Raw genomic sequence first — 16,335 nt, forward strand, 5'->3', positions numbered from 1 at the left:
TGAAGCTCTTTTGTGGCGCGTTTACTTCAAATTTAGCAAATATTATGGAAAAATCTTTTAAAATAAAACTATAATTTTGTTTTGCATCAAAATGAAAATACATTTTCGCGCCACGTAATATTCATATCAAATCTTTTGTAGCTGGAATATTGTATGCGCACTCATTTTTACGGCGTTTAGCGGTTTTTTATTCTTGTATCTTTTTTACAACAGCTCCAAAATTACTGAAGGGAGGTTTAAAAGATGAGAAAATGTGATGAAATTGTAAAGAAAATACTAAAAACAACAATGTTATTGTCAATATACACACAGTTATATTATACTCCTTTAGATTTATGTCACTAAAACAGCGGCTAACTTCGAGTCTATTTACTTTTTTACGTTTCCCTTGAAATCCATACTTTTGGCACTTTGTTTGATCTAAATATGGTATTTAGAATTGTTTCAAAAATGTTGAAAAATAGTTTTTATTATTGTAAGTAAACAATTTTTTTAAATTATTTTTAATTATAAACATATTTTCTGTATATTAATTTGTGATATTGTCAAAAATAGAAATATTCTTGAGCAAGAAGCACATTTTTTACACACTTCCTATACAACTAATAAAATTGGGGATATTGTTAGAACTTCTTCCTTAGACTTTTACAAATATTTCAAAAACAAGAGGCCAAATCAATCCAGTCCTTCTCGAGTTATAAAATAAAATAAAATATAAAAAAATAAGAGTCAGAAAAAAATGGAGAGTATCAGATAAAATTGGAGGATGCCAGAAAAAATTGAGTCAGAAAAAAATGGAACGATATATGATAAAATAGGAGGATGTCACAAAAAATGAGTCAGTGATTGTAGAAAGCAATTGTTTGTATTCCCCGTCGCATGGCAACGGGCAAAATCACTAGTAGCTTATAAAAAAGTGAAAAAAATGGTGTATAGAGGAAGTCTGTAGATCGAGAAGAAGCAGAGTTGTAGATAATGAAAAGTAGGTTCGTCAAATTCCAAATCGAATATTTCAACGCGAAATAACCAAAAATTGAAGCACTTTTCGGGGAAAACTTATCACAACTATTTTAACCCTCGTAATGCGGTGCTTAGATTCTTACGTAAACAACGGTGCGGGGTGCATTTGCACCCCGCACCGGGGTGCAAATTGTATATCAATTTTTTTATATGTGAAATTGGGGGAAATTGATTTGAAAGATAAATAGGACTTGTTTATTATAGTATGAAACATAATTTTAGAAAGTACTCATTTCTTCTTTAAAAAAAAATATTATCGTTACAAGACAAACACATGAAATTTTTCACAGAGTGAACAACACAAAGTTTTTGCACACAATACAGTTATGACGGGACTGTCGGTCTTTTTTCTCTGACGTAACACCAAACTTGTCCCGTAGCTCTGTTAGCTCCAAGTGGAACATCAGAAACGTCCAATTCAGGATATGAAATTTTCATCTTTTGCACCCTACAGTAATTTTTGCAAAAAAGCACGTAAACGCAGAGTTTTAAATACTGTAATGGGTGGAAGGCGTTTACAATTGAATTTAATGCGAATAAAAAAATGGACAAAACTAAAAAAAATATATTAAAAATATAGGTGAGAAAAACGAGGTCTGGGGTGCAGCTGCACCCGCACCACCTTATGAGGGTTGAAGTGTTTAAAAAAAAACTTTATTTTTGTTTTTTTTTAATGTTTCTAGTATCAAAAGTTAGCAAGTTATGCTCAAAGTAAAGTAGATCCCCTTTTTTGGTAAAAAAAAATCGTGAAAATCACCCCTTGATTAGTGCCCCAATTGAAACTAATCGTTACAGCTTCACAAGTTACTTTAATTATGTATTGTTTATACAGTAAACGCCACCATTGTTTATATAGTAATAGTTGGTCAGCCCAATAGGTAAATTTCTTTGATTCTGAGACAGTCAGCAGATGTCACCACCATTTCTGTCAGGGTCGCAACGTCACGCGTAACTAAGATACATCCCAAACGTATAGACACCAAGTTGGATTCGATCCTATTCATAACATCCCAACTCGCATACATATTAAGAAAAATAAATATATGGCAGAATATATTTAGAAATTGAATTAATGTGTCATATTATATGTATAATGTATAGGATCGAATCCAACTTGGTGTCTATGCATTTTGGATTTACCGTAGTTACGCGTGATGTTGCGATCCCCCACACAAAATAGTGGTGACATCTGGTGACTGTCTCGATTAGAATCAAACAAATTTATCTATTGGGCTGATCAACTACACTCGCGATCATAAAAAGAGGGTCACTCGATGAGTTATTCAAGTTAGATGTCTCGAATTTTCTAAACCTGTTGTCCGATTTGAGTAATCTTTTTAGTATGTTATAGCCTTATTCTTTAGCAATATCGCTATAATAATATTGTTGCTAGACCGATAAATTGTCATTATATACCGGGTGTAACAATCATACTGTGTTTATTCCTAAAAATTTGGAACACCCTGTGGAATGTTTCAGCATAGATAAAATATTAAAATTAAAACTCAACTGTAGCCTTAGGCTTTCTTAACATTTTCTTTTTTGATTTATTTGTTTACGTTGGATAATAAAAAGGTTAGGCACCTTAACAACTAACCATGTTCTTCATCAATACAGGGTGTTTCTAAATAAGTGCGACAAACCTTAAGGGGCAATTTTGCATGAAAAAATAATGACCCGTTTGCTTTATAAACGTATGACCGCAAATGCTTCGTTTCCGAGATACGGGATGTTGAATTTTTTCTTACAAACTGACGATTTATTTATTGCTCTAAAATCGGTTGAGATATGCAAATGAAATTTGGTAGATGAAAATTGGTAGGTATGGCGCATTTTTTGACATACAATTAAGAATTTTATATTCACCATTGGCGTGCATACGGGATGTATCTAAAATGTTTATACCCGTATGCACGCCAATGGTAAATATAGGATTATTAATTGTATGTCAAAAAATCCACAGTAACTGCCTCTTAAAACCTACCAAATTTCATTTGCATATCTCTATTGGTTTTAGAGCAATAAATAAATCGTCAGTTTGTAAGAAAAATTTCAACATCCCGTATCTCGGAAACGAAGCATTTGCGGACATATGTTTATAAAGCAAACTGTCATTATTTTTTCATAAAAAATTACCCCTTAAAGTTTGTCGCACTTATTTAGAAACACCCTGTATTGATGAAGAACATGGCTAGTTATTAACGTGCTTAACTTTTTTATTATCCAACATGAACAAATAAATCAAAAAAGAAAATGTTAAGAGAGCCTAAGGCTACAATTGAGTTTTAATCTTAATATTTTATCTATGCTAAAACATTCCACAGGGTGTTCCGAACTTTTAGGAATGAACACAGTATGATTGTTACACCCGGTATACAATGACAATTTACCGGTCTAGCAACAATATTATTATACCAATATCGCTAAAGAATAAGGCTATAGCATACTAAAAAAATCACTCAAATCGGACAACCGGTTTAGAAAATTCGAGACATCTAACTTGAATAACTCATCGAGTGACCCGCTTTTTATGTATTCGCGGTGTGCAAGTACTTGGAAAGGGAAACGAGAAACGACCGTGCGCGAGTCGCGGAGAAATATTGCCACTATCTTAAATAATTCATATTGTCAATTGAAATTGTCAAATTGACGTATATTTCATACCTTCTGTCATTGACTTAGAAAAATTATATATTGCTCCACAATATTGATATGATATGCAATTATTATATAAAGGTAAATTTAATTAATTGTATTTTGCTTGCAATACTGCATTTTAATAACGGATTTTATTTACTACATACAATTGTTTACGTTTGCTAAACATAACCTGCATCTTATTTTTTTCTTCTTATTATTTTTTTGGACTATGGTCTTGACAATTATCCAGCAACCAGGACTAATATAATTGGCCAATATAATTAAAAGTGCGAATAAAAGTACAGAGCGTAGAAATAGAGGTCGCTTTGCCGAACTTGCACGGTCCCAATATAAACAATAGTCATAGCCTTATTTTTAACAATATCGCTGTAATATTGTTGCTAGACAGGTAAATTGTCATTGTATACCGGGTGTGCCAATCAAACTGTGTTTTTTTCTCAAAGATCACCAAACCCTGCGGAATATTCTAGCATTTTAGCATTCTTTCACGGTTTTTGCTCTAAATTTTAAAGAACCGCTTGGATTGACATGAAATTTGGCATACGTATAGCTTACATGTCAAAGAAAAAAGTGATATTGTGCCGATGTGTGCTTTTGCCCTGGGGGTGACTTTCACCCCCTCTTTGGTGTGAAAAAATATATGTCCAAAATAAGTCCGGAAATGGGTAAACTGACTAATTTTAAGTAATTTTGTATTATAGAGTTTTTCGCCAAGTCAACACTTTTCGAGTTATTTGCGAGTGAATATGTTCATTTTTCAACAAAATAACCACATTTTTAGACGGTTTTTCGCAAATAACTCAAAATGTAAGTATTTTGTCGAAAAAAACGTTCTTAGCAAAAATATAGCCTATAAAAAAAGTAAAAAAAAATGGTGTACGCGTTAGGTCTCGATCTCGTAGAACCAGAGTTATAGCCAATGAAAAATAGATTCATATTCACCAAATTTCAAATAAAATATTTCGACGAGAAATATCCAAAAAATTAAGCACTTTTTGGGGAAAATCCCTTATAACTTTTTTAAATTGTTTAAAAAAAGCTTTATTTCTGTTTTTACAAAAAGTTTCTAACATTAAATTTAAGCAAGTTACGCTCAAAATAAAGTGGGTCCCTTTTGTTTTTGCAAAAAAAAAATCGGGAAGACCACCCCCTAATTAGCAACTTACATGAAATTAATCGTTACCGCTTCACAAATTATTTTACTTATGTTGTGTTTATATGATCTGTAAGTTTCATCGATTCCAAGTGCTTATTTTTGAAAAAAATTGGTTGCAAAGTAAAATTTTTAAAAATCTTAATTTTGAAAAATATCCTTTTTTTCAAAATAACTTAAAATTGTTAGAGATACCAAAAATCTCGAAAAACAAAAATAGTCAGATTTGCTTTTCTGAATATCATGTATTTTTTTGTTTTTCTGTTAGACAAAAATTGATTAAGATTTGGTGTTTCTAAATTTGCATACATTCGTGATCAGTGACTCGTTCAACCCCTTTTAACTACAGCCCTTTCAATAATAAGGACTTTGAACCGATGAAACTTACAAATCATATAAACAATATATACACGAAACAAGAAACTTGTGAAGTCGTAACGATTAAGTTCATTTAAGATACTAATTAGGGGGTGATTTTCTCGATTTTTTTACCAAAACAAAAAGGGACTAACTTTATTTTGAGCGTAACTTGTTTAATTTTGATGCTAGAAGTTTTTTTTATAAAACAAAAATGAAGCTTTTTTTAACACTTTAAATAAGTTTTAATGAGTTTTCCCCAAAATGTGCTTCATTTTTGGTTATTTCACGTTAAAGTATTCCATTTGGAATTTGACGAATATGAACCTATTTTTCATTAGCTATAACTCTGCTTCTACTAGGTGTAGAGACGTGATATATACACCATTTTTTTAAATTTTTTACATGCTATATTTTTGCTGCGAATGTTTTTTTGACAAAATACTTACTATTTGAGTTATTTGCGAAAAACCGTCTAAAAGCGTGGTTATTTTGTTAAAAAAATGAACATATTCACTGCCAAATAACTCGAAAAGTATTGACTTAGTGAAAAAACTCTATAGAACTAAAGTTACTTAAAATTAGCCAGTTTATCCATTTCCTGACTTTCTTTGGACGAATATTTTTTCACCCCTAAGAGGGGGTGAAAATCACCCCCAGGGCAAAAGCACATATCGGCACAATATCACTTTTTTTCTTTGACTTGTTAGCTATGTGTATGCCAAATTTCATGTCAATCCAAGCGGGGGTTTTAAAATTTAGAGGTTTTGCAATATTTTACCGTTAAAGAACGGACTATTTATAAAACACTGAAATTAAAATCCAACTACTTATATCATAAGGTTTTATTAACATTATGTATATTGATTCATTCGCTTATGTTGCATAATAAAAAAGTTAGGTACTTTAACAACTAGCCATGTCGTTCATCAATACAGGGTGTTTTTAAGGAAGTGCAGCAAACTTTAACGGATAATTCTGCATGAAAAAATAAGGAGTTTGCTTTAAACGAATATCCGCAAATGCTTCGTTTACTAGATACGGGCTATTGAAATTTTTCTTACAAACTGATGATTTATTTATTGCTCTAAAACCGGTTCATATATGCATTTGAAATATGCTAGGTTTTAAGAGGTAGTTATTGCGCATTTTTGAAATACAATTAAGAACTTTATATTTTTCACTGGCGAGCATAACCCGTATGCACGCCAATGATGAATATAAAATTCTTAATTTAATGTCAAAAAATGCACAATAACTACCTCTTAAAACCCACCAAACTGCATTTGTATATCTCAACCGGTTTTAGAGCAATAAATAAATCGTCAGTTTGTAAGAAAAATTTCAACACTTCATATCTCGGCAACGAAGCATTTGCGGACATAAGTTTATAAAGCAAACTCTCATTTCTTTTTCATGTCGAATTACCGTTTAAAGTTTGTCGCACACCCTGTATTTACGAAAAACATGGCTAGTTGTTAAAGCACTCAACTTTTTTTATGCAACATTAGCAAATGAATAAAAAACAGAATGTAAAAAAAAACCTGAGGCTATAGTTGGGTTTTAATTTCAGTATTTTATAAATGCTAGAACATTCCACAGGGTGTGGTGAACTTTGAGAAAAAAAAGTTTGATTGGTACACGCGGTATACAAATGACCTGTCTAACAACAATATTATTACAGCGATATTGTTAAAGAATAAGGCTATAACATATTAAAAAATCACTTAAACCGGACGACAGGTTTAGGCAATTCGAGAATGTCCATTTTTAAGGTGGTGCGTTAATTTCTTGGAGTAGTGTAAAAAAAGTGAAAAAGATGGTGTATAGAGGAAGTCTGTAGACCCAGAAGAAGCAGAGTTGTAGCTCTGCAAAGTTTGATTGGTATAAAAAATCACTTAAATCGGACGACAGGTTTAGGCAATTCGAGAATGTCCATTTTTAAGGTGGTGCGTTAATTTCTTGGAGTAGTGTAAAAAAGTGAAAAAATGGTGTATGTATAGAGGAAGTCTGTAGACCCAGAAGAAGCAGAGTTGTAGCTAATGAAAAGTGGCTTCTTATTCGTCAATTTCCAAATCGAATATTTCAACGTCGAATATCCAAAGAATGAAGCTCTTTGCGAGAAAACTTATCACAACTATTTTTAAGTGTTTAAAAAAAAAGCTTTATTTTTGTTTGTTTTTTAATGTTTCTAGTATCAAAAGTTTTGCAAGTTATGTTTCACCGGTTCAAAGTGCTTATTTTTTAAAGGGCTGTAGTTGGCTGTTTATGGCTATTTCACGTTGGAATATTCCATTTGAAATTTGTCAGGAAAAATTAGAAAGAGTCAGGAAAAATTGGAGGTCAGAAAACATTTGAGGGAGTCAAAAAATTGAAGGGAGATACGATAAAATAGGAGGGTCAAAAACAATTGAGTGCATAGAATGTAGAGGGCAATTGATTGTCTCCTCTCTTCGCATGGCGACGGCAAAGTCCCTAGTAATTTAATACGCATCATAAACTAAAAGTCAAACAATTAGGAATGCGCGTCTTAGATTTACTGACATCATAACCCACCGGTACAAACTTTACGGCAAACACCATCATCATTATATTTGCCTTATCCCTATGCGGGGTCGGCTTCCCTAATTGTATTTCTCCACAAAATTCTATCTTGGGTCATATCAATGTCAATCCCCTTTGCCAACATGTCCTGCCTTATCGTCTCCCCCAGGTCTTCTTTGGTCTTCCTCTCCTACTAATTCCAGGAATCTGCACTTCAGCTATTCTTCGTACGTCTCGACGTTGAACATGACCAAACCATCTTAACCTATGCTCTCTCATTTTGGCATCAATTGGTGCCACACCTAGACTTCCCCTAAGATACTCATTTCTAGTTTTATCCTTCTTTGCCACTCCACTCATCCATCTAAGCATTCTCATTTCCGCCACATGCATTCGTTGTTCCTCTTTCTTCTTCACTGCGTAACATTCAGTTCCGTACATCATAGCCGGTCTTATGGCTGTTTTATAGAATTTCCCCTTCAGCTTCATTGGAATTGTTCTGATAAACTTTACGGCAAAAACAAATTCAACAAATTTTTCCTCATATATTAGTTTTTTCACTACCGTCAAGTTTAACAATAAAGCGCTGTTACCAAATAAAAAACATATATTGCACCTCCGCTCAAAGAGTGTCGTAAGTCAAAAAGCAAAGTTTCGATGAAACGACGTTTAAAGTTTGTCCTACAATATTTTCGGGTTTAATTCACTTTTCTTGAGCACATACGCAGATTGTTTTGAATAAAGTAATCACATAAACTGTCTTTGTCGACAAACGACGCTTTATACACATCTTAGATGGACATCATGGACAAATGCTTTGCACAAGTAGATAAGTGATATGTGACACTGTTGATTTTGGATAATCGTATAATGACACTAGTGTCATCGAACGATAAATACTTGACCCTTAGACGTGACACTTTGTGAGATAGGAGTTTATAGTTTTATTAAACTGTTTGTGCAATAAAACCGATTTTAAATTTTTTTGAGTTATGACACTCTTTGAACGGAGGTGCGATATGTATTTACCAAAGTAACTACTGGCTATAATGTTTCTCTTTGTCTTTAAGAGTGTGAAACAAAGATAACTATCGTCTATCTGTACTATAAGTGTCAAACTGACATTGTCTATAGAAGGTTATGTAAGATTTTTGTTTATTTGTTTTTTCTTCTTTTATGGTCTTTGGGAACTGTGCCCATTTAGATAACAACATTTCTTAACATTGACGCCTAACTAAACCTACCATACAACGAAACTATTACTACTAATCGACCAATCAAGGATAGGAAAGGGAAAGTGAAGTTAGTTAAAAAATAAACTGTCGTTAAAATATAAACTAAATAAATATAATATAATTTGAAAACAATAATTTGACATTATATTTAAACTCCAACATTATGACAGACGTCAGTAGTTACCATTTACAATCTCACCAAATATAATAATGACGTCATATAAACTCGTCGCTAATTCTAGCCAATGAAATGCCCGTTGTAATAGGAAAGGAATGTTCCCTATATATTTTTTCAAATTTAGAATCTGGCAACAAGGGGAAAATTACGTGCAATCCTTATTGTTTGACTTTTGCTATATGTGTATATTTACTCACCTCCATTGTGATGTGTCCCTCAAGCCTGTTAACAATCGTCGCGATCGCACTCAAAACTTCGGGTTCCCTCGCCAGAGGTACAGGCGTTCTCTGATAATCCAACAAAACGGCGTCCAAGAATGGAGGAATGAAACTGTCGAGCACCATCGTGTTGTCGGTCGATCGAGATATCCAATCTGAGATTAATTTCAACGTTTCTTTCTTCACGGCCCTCATCGATTTTATCAACGGTTGCTTCACTACGGCCTCGCCGTTCAGTAGGATAGCTGCCGTTATGTTTTTAGACATAACCTGTATATTAATAAAATTATTTATGTATTATGTAAATGTGAAGTTTATTGGTGTTCGTAGTAGATAAGGTCTGTGTTTTAATGAACGTAACATAATGTAATGCAATGCGCGAATTATTAAAAATATATTTTTGGAAAATAAAAACACATTATCCTTATCATCTGATGATAAGGATAATTAAAGGCACTAATACGAAGAACAAAACCAGAATAAAAGTTGAGAATAAACTTACATCGGAAGTAGAAATCAACTCGGAAATCCGACAAGGGGATAGCTTGAGCCCACTGCTTTCTAATTTAGTAATGGACAAAATCATAGAAGAAAAAATATTGAAGGCACTCGTGGGAGTGCCGACAGAAGTGAAAACTTCTTATAGTAAATAAATTACGAGCTCAATGCTTTTTCCCCATCCAAAAAGAAGTGCTATACCTGTATCATATACGCGATGCGTATGCCCTATGCTATTTATGTATACATACACGTAATTTATTAACGTACAAAATTTATTTCAGCGAAGTGATCACGGTCTCCAAATTCAATACTTTTTCCCCATCCAAGAAGTGCACAACGTCCTTAAAGAAATTTTCAATTCAAAAATTTATTTCGTCGAAGCGATGACGATCGCTAATTTAATACTTTTTCCCCATCCAAAAAGTGCACAACGTCCCTCAAGAAGTTTTCACTTCAAATATTTATTTCGTCGAAGCGATGATGGTCGCGGTGACGGTCGCTAATTTATTACTTTTTCCCATCCAAAAAGTGCACAACGTCCCTAAAGAAATTTTCAATTAAAAAATTTATTTCGTCGAAGCGATAGCGGTCGCTAATTTAATACTTTTTCCCCATCCAAAAAGTGCCCAACGTCCCTCAAGAAGTTTTCACTTCAAATATTTATTTCGTCGAAGCGACGATGGTCGCGATGACTGTCGCTAATTTAATAATTTTCCCATCCAAAAAGTGCACAACGTCCCTAAAGAAATTTTCACTTCAAAAATTTATTTCGTCGAAGCGATGACGGTCGCTAATTTAATACTTTTTCCCCATCCAAAAAGTGCACAACGTCCCTCAAGAAGTTTTTACTTCTAATATTTATTTCGTCGAAGCGATGAAGGTCGCTAATTTAATAATTTTTCACATCCAAAAAGTGCACAACGTCCCTAAAGAAGTTTTCACTTCAAAAATTTATTTTGTCGAAGCGATGACGGTCGCGATGACGCTCCCTAATTCAATACTTTCCCCCATCCAAAAGTGCACAACGTCCCTAAAGAAGTTTTCACTTCAAAAATTTATTTCGTCGAAGCGATGACGGTGGCTAATTTAATAATTTTTCCCCATCCAAAAAATGCACAACGTCCCTGAAAAAGTTTTCACTTCAAAAATCAATTTCATCGAAGCGATGATGGTCGCGAAATAAATCCTTTTTCCCCATCCAAAAATAGGTTTTACATTTATTTTAAATTTAAAAACTTCTATACAATGTATGTATACATACACATAATATAGATACGTACAAAATTTATTTCGCCGAAGAGATGACGGTCGCGAAATAAATCCTTTTTCCCCATCCTAAAATAGGTTTAACATTTATTTTAAAGTTGTTCTGAAGCTATTTCCTTGTGGCATTTTTATAATTACGTATTTTTATGGGAAATAAGAATTTTACTGTCATCGTTGCATTTGGTTGTCTTTTTAAAGACAGATCACATGCTATGATTTTTTTTGCGACGGATATTCTTGAGTTGGGATTGATTTCATGTAATCGAATGAACTATCTTTTAGTAAAGTCGTCCCAGGAACGCAACTCATAAATATTGGCGATATCATTTTAAAGTCTTCTACTTTAAAATGTATAATATACGTCTGAATTGCCAATATAAATGAGTCAGATTAAATAAATTATTAGAAGAATTTTTTTACTTAGCAACAACATGTTTGTTTTATTTTAATAGTATTTTGTATTTTGACAACGAAACCCGATTTGGGCTTCGAAACGTTAATAAATTCATTTTTTAGTAAAATTGTGGCTTATTTCCCATAAAAAAATTTTTTTTTTTTTTCCATTTTATTAAGTGCGAATTTACAATCTACTCCAATTACAACACAGAGTATTTAGCAAATAGTAGCAAAGTCTTGAATCCTGGCATGCTTTGGGCACCATCCATCGATGGTTCTCCAATACACCTAATCAGTTAGGTCCTCTGGCCATGTCCTTTTCAGTCTTCTTCCCACAAGTGGCGGCTGGTAGAGTTGTTGAATAGTTTGACTTTCATGGGCGAAATTTCTTTCTTGGGCTTTGGTTGCATGTAGTCTAATAACATCTTCGATGAATGGTATCCCAAGGTCATTATGGATAGTTATATTGGAGACGTACCATGGTGCATTCGCTATCATGCGCAGCGTCTTTGATTGAAAAGTTTGCAGTATTTTTGTGTTGCTCGGTTTGCTGCAGCCCCATAACTCTATACCATAACTCCATATCGGCTTTAGTATAATTTTGTATAATAATACTTTGTTTTCTAATGATAACTGGGATCTTTTACCTAGCAGCCAATACATTTGTCTGACTTTTAAATTTAGTTGAGCTTTCTTGGTTTTGATATGGTCCTTCCATGTCAGCTTTCGGTCCAAATGGAGTCCCAGGTACTTGACATCTGATTTTAAGGGGATAGGAATGTTGTTAATATGAACCTGTGGACAGTCGATCCTTCTTGTTGTGAACGTAATTTGTGAAGACTTTTCACCGTTTACTTTAATCTTCCATTTTGTTAACCATGTTTGAAGTGAACTTAAATAGTTTTGCAGTTTGTTAGAAGCCCTATCTGGGTTATCGTCTGATGTAAGGATTCCTGTATCGTCGGCAAATGTGGCCATAGTAATGTCATCATCAGCAGGTATATCAGCAGTGTAAAGGAGATAAAGGAAGGGACCGAGGACACTACCTTGAGGTACTCCGGATTGTATAGGATGATATTTGGAAAGTGAGGTATTTACTTTGATTTGGAAAAATCGCTCGTTCAGATATGATTTTAATATCAGGTATATTTCATTAGGCATATTCTTTTTCACTTTATACAACAGGCCTTTATGCCACACCTTATCAAATGCTTTTTCCACATCAAGGAATACTGCCGCACACATTTTCTTTCCCTCTAAAGTTTCTTTTATATAATTTACAATCCTATGGCACTGCTGTATTGTTGAGTAGTTCTGTCGAAAGCCAAATTGATGGTCAGGTATTATGTTATTTATGTTTGTTCTTTCGAGAATTCGGACTAAAAGAAGTCTTTCGAAAATTTTTGACATTATTGGTAGAAGGCTTATAGGACGATAGGAGGAGGGTTCTGTAGGCGGTTTGCCCGGTTTCGCAATCATAATTATTTGTGCGTATTTCCATTGAATAGGAAAGTGACACAGTCTAATCATGCTGTTATATACAATAGTTAGCAGGACTATCGCTTTTCTAGGCAAATGCTTTAGTACATCACCATTAATTAAGTCATAACCTGGAGCCTTATGAGGGTTTATTTTATTTATCGCCTTCCAGATCTCTGTTGGTGTACATGGTTTCAGTGGTAGTGATAATTGACAAGGAGCGTCGAGAAATGTGTATACTTCTTCATCTTCAGCATTGACTTCTATATGTAGACTAAATACCTGGGCGAGGTGTTGTGCTAATGTGTTTGATTTTTCTTCATCAGTTTTTGCCCAGCTTAGATCCGATTTTCTAATTGGTGGAATAGATGTTATTGGTCTCTTGAATTTTTTGGTCGCTTGCCATAATGAATGGTCATTAGGTGTTAGGTTGGAGATGTAATATTTAAAAGTCTCATTACGGGCCTGGATTAAAGCTGTACGCAGTTGATGTGTTAACCGATTTAATTGTGTTTTATCCCGGGGATTCCTTGACCGCTGCCATTTGGCTCTAGCTCTTCTTTTTTCATTTAAAATTTCTTTAATTTGTAAAGGAATGTTATGATCAGGGGTGGTAATTTTTTTATCATCTGGAGTTGACTTCCATGCAGCATCTTGTATTACTTCTGTTAAATGTTGCACTGCTTTTTCTATTTCATGGGGTTCTTTAATTCGATGTTTTAAGTTTATATTTGTGTTAATAATAGCTTGAAATTGTTCCCAGTTGGTTCTTTTATTGCAGAGTTTTGCCACAGGTTCCTTCCAAATTACAGTTGTACTTAGTGTTATGATTATTGCGGTGTGATCTGAACTTAAATCAAGACTGGGTTCTATTTTGTAATGTATATTTGAGATACCTTTGATAACGGCAAAGTCTAGCAGGTCAGGAATCCTGTTTTGATCGGTCGGCCAATACGTTGGCTGACCTGTCGAAAGGAAGTTTAAATTATTTCTCTGCGAGCACGCCAATAAATTTCTACCCTTTGGTGTTATAAGCCTCGATCCCCATACCGTGTGTTTGACGTTCCAGTCTCCAGCTGCTATAAATCGGGGTCCTAGTTCTTGAAAAAAGGTCTCGTATTCTTCAATTGATATTGAGTGTCTAGGAGGACAGTAAATTGCTGCAATGGCAAGTGGCCATGTAAATGTTTCTATTTTTAGTATGGTTCCTTGTATTTTAGGTGTGGCGTAATTTTGTAGGAAATAGTGTTTAATAGAAGATTTAATAATAATTGCTGTTCCTGCGTGAGCAGTTCCATCAGGATGATGAGTAAGGTACGTTGTGTATAAAGGGATTTTTACTACTGTTCTTTCGGTTGAGTGTGATTCTGAGATGAGAAGAACATCTAATTTATTTACTTTTAAAAATGCTGTGATTTCCTGTACATGGTTTGGTAGCCCGTTGGCGTTCCAGGCGGCTATTCTAATTGATGGAGCCATTAATTCGTTATTTTACTAATGACTGTTGTTAGCATGTTCAGGATCATGCTATTTTGGTTCAGAAGTTGATTAAATAGATTTTTGAATTCATTTAAGAAGCTTGACATCATGTGTGTTAAATCTTCACCATTATTTGGTCTGTTGATGTTTCCTGAGGTTACTTGAGCATAATTCATTCCATTTTGCGCATATTGTTGAGTCATTTGGTGCAGTGCTGGATTGGGATTTATGTATCCTTGTGTGTTTCTAGGTCCAGTTGTGTCGTTATTCCTGTTCTTTGCTTTTAATAAGTCTCGATAAACAGTGCAGCCTTTATAGTTCGCTGGGTGGTTGCCCTTGCAAAGAGTACATGTTGCAGGTGTGTCTTTCGGCTTTGTGCAACTTTTGGTGTCGTGTGATCCTCCACATTTAACACATTTATAAGGTTTATAACAGTATGACTTAGAGTGTCCGTATGCCTGACATCGAGTGCATTGCACAATGGTGTTCTTGTGTTTCGGAGCTTCTACTCTAATTCTGGTATTGTATATAAATTCCACATTAAAAACTTTATTATTGTTGTTTTTTGGTTCCAAATCGACGAAAAATAATGGTAGGGGCTCTTTTGTTACTCTGTGCCGGATATTTAAAACATTTCTGACTGTGTGGCCTTGCCTTAATAATTCAGATTTTATTTGCTCTAAGGGTATAGAATGGTGTAAACCTCTTAGGACGACTCTATATGCTCTTTCTTGTTTGAGTTGATAGCTATGGTGTACTATTTTTTCTTCTCTCATGTAATTTATTATTTTTCTATAAGAATCAGGTGTTTTAGCATTTATTTTAACAACATTTTCAGGAAGAGTGGTAGTATAATATGTTTCATCTTCAGTAACTTGCGCTATAGAGTCAGTCATTGCTTTGTAGTCTATTACTCCGTAAACATAAATCGGGGGCGGCTTGGGATCTTTCGTTTGGGTATTTGGGTTGTCATCGTTTCTTTTACTGGTATGGGTTTGGTTTGTATCTGCGTTTTCTTCTGAGAGAGTTTGAAACCTATTAGATGTGCTTACTGAAGAACCTTGCTCAGTAGTTTCTGCTATTTTTCTACGTTTTCTTTTTGATCTCGACTCTTTTAGTTGTTGCCACGGACAAGCATTTGCATCACTTTCCATGTTTTCATCGTCACTTGATGAGGACGGTAGGGAATAATCTATTCCTTCTTCGAAAGTTTTTGAGTGTATCTCTGGCTGCGGAGGAACCGAGTTTTGGCTCATTTGAGGTAAGGATAAATTTTGGAAATTAGATGGATGAGTGTACATATTTGGAAGAGGTGGGAATTGATTTTGATAATAGTGCATCATGTCTGCTGATACAGAGTTGTGTTGTTGCATATATTGATGATTTGGTTGCATTGGTATCATTGTATTTGAGGGTTGATTCATTTGTGCATTATATATATTGTTGACTGGACCGGATCCGTTCCCATTTCCAGCCAAAAACATTTTTATAAATGGATGATTAATATTTCTTGTCTAGTGCAATTGAGTCGCACCCAAGAATAATAAAATAAAAACATTTGAAAATAAATTGCTGATAAAAAGTCTATATAGTCTTTGTGTAATTCTAATTCTAATTATTAGTCTATTTGGACACTCTGAATTTGGCAAACACTTACCCAGCTAGTGGATAGTGTAATGTTCTTGCTGGACCACTTTCACTATTTTTAAACGATGCTAATTCACTATTTTTGAGGTATTAGTACTCAACAAACAATGGCTGATGTTTACCATATAGTGGGTCAACTGCACTCTGACCCATAAAAAATACGTAATTTATTTTAAATTTAGATACTTAAAAACAAGCAAA

At 34.0% G+C, this 16,335-nt stretch overlaps 1 protein-coding gene across 1 annotated transcript in view; it reads right to left on the bottom strand.

Annotated features, from left to right (window-relative positions):
* The window catches only part of LOC114331843 (exportin-1), a 79,176-nt gene that overhangs the window by 42,334 nt on the left and 20,507 nt on the right, over positions 1-16,335 (bottom strand). The window contains exon 4 of the mRNA XM_028281517.2: positions 9,346-9,636. Coding sequence (XP_028137318.1) covers positions 9,346-9,636 — 291 coding nt within the window. The remainder of the gene's footprint in view (positions 1-9,345; positions 9,637-16,335) is intronic.

The sequence above is a fragment of the Diabrotica virgifera genome, chromosome 4 (assembly GCF_917563875.1).
Source record: "Diabrotica virgifera virgifera chromosome 4, PGI_DIABVI_V3a".
NCBI lineage: Eukaryota > Metazoa > Arthropoda > Insecta > Coleoptera > Chrysomelidae > Diabrotica > Diabrotica virgifera.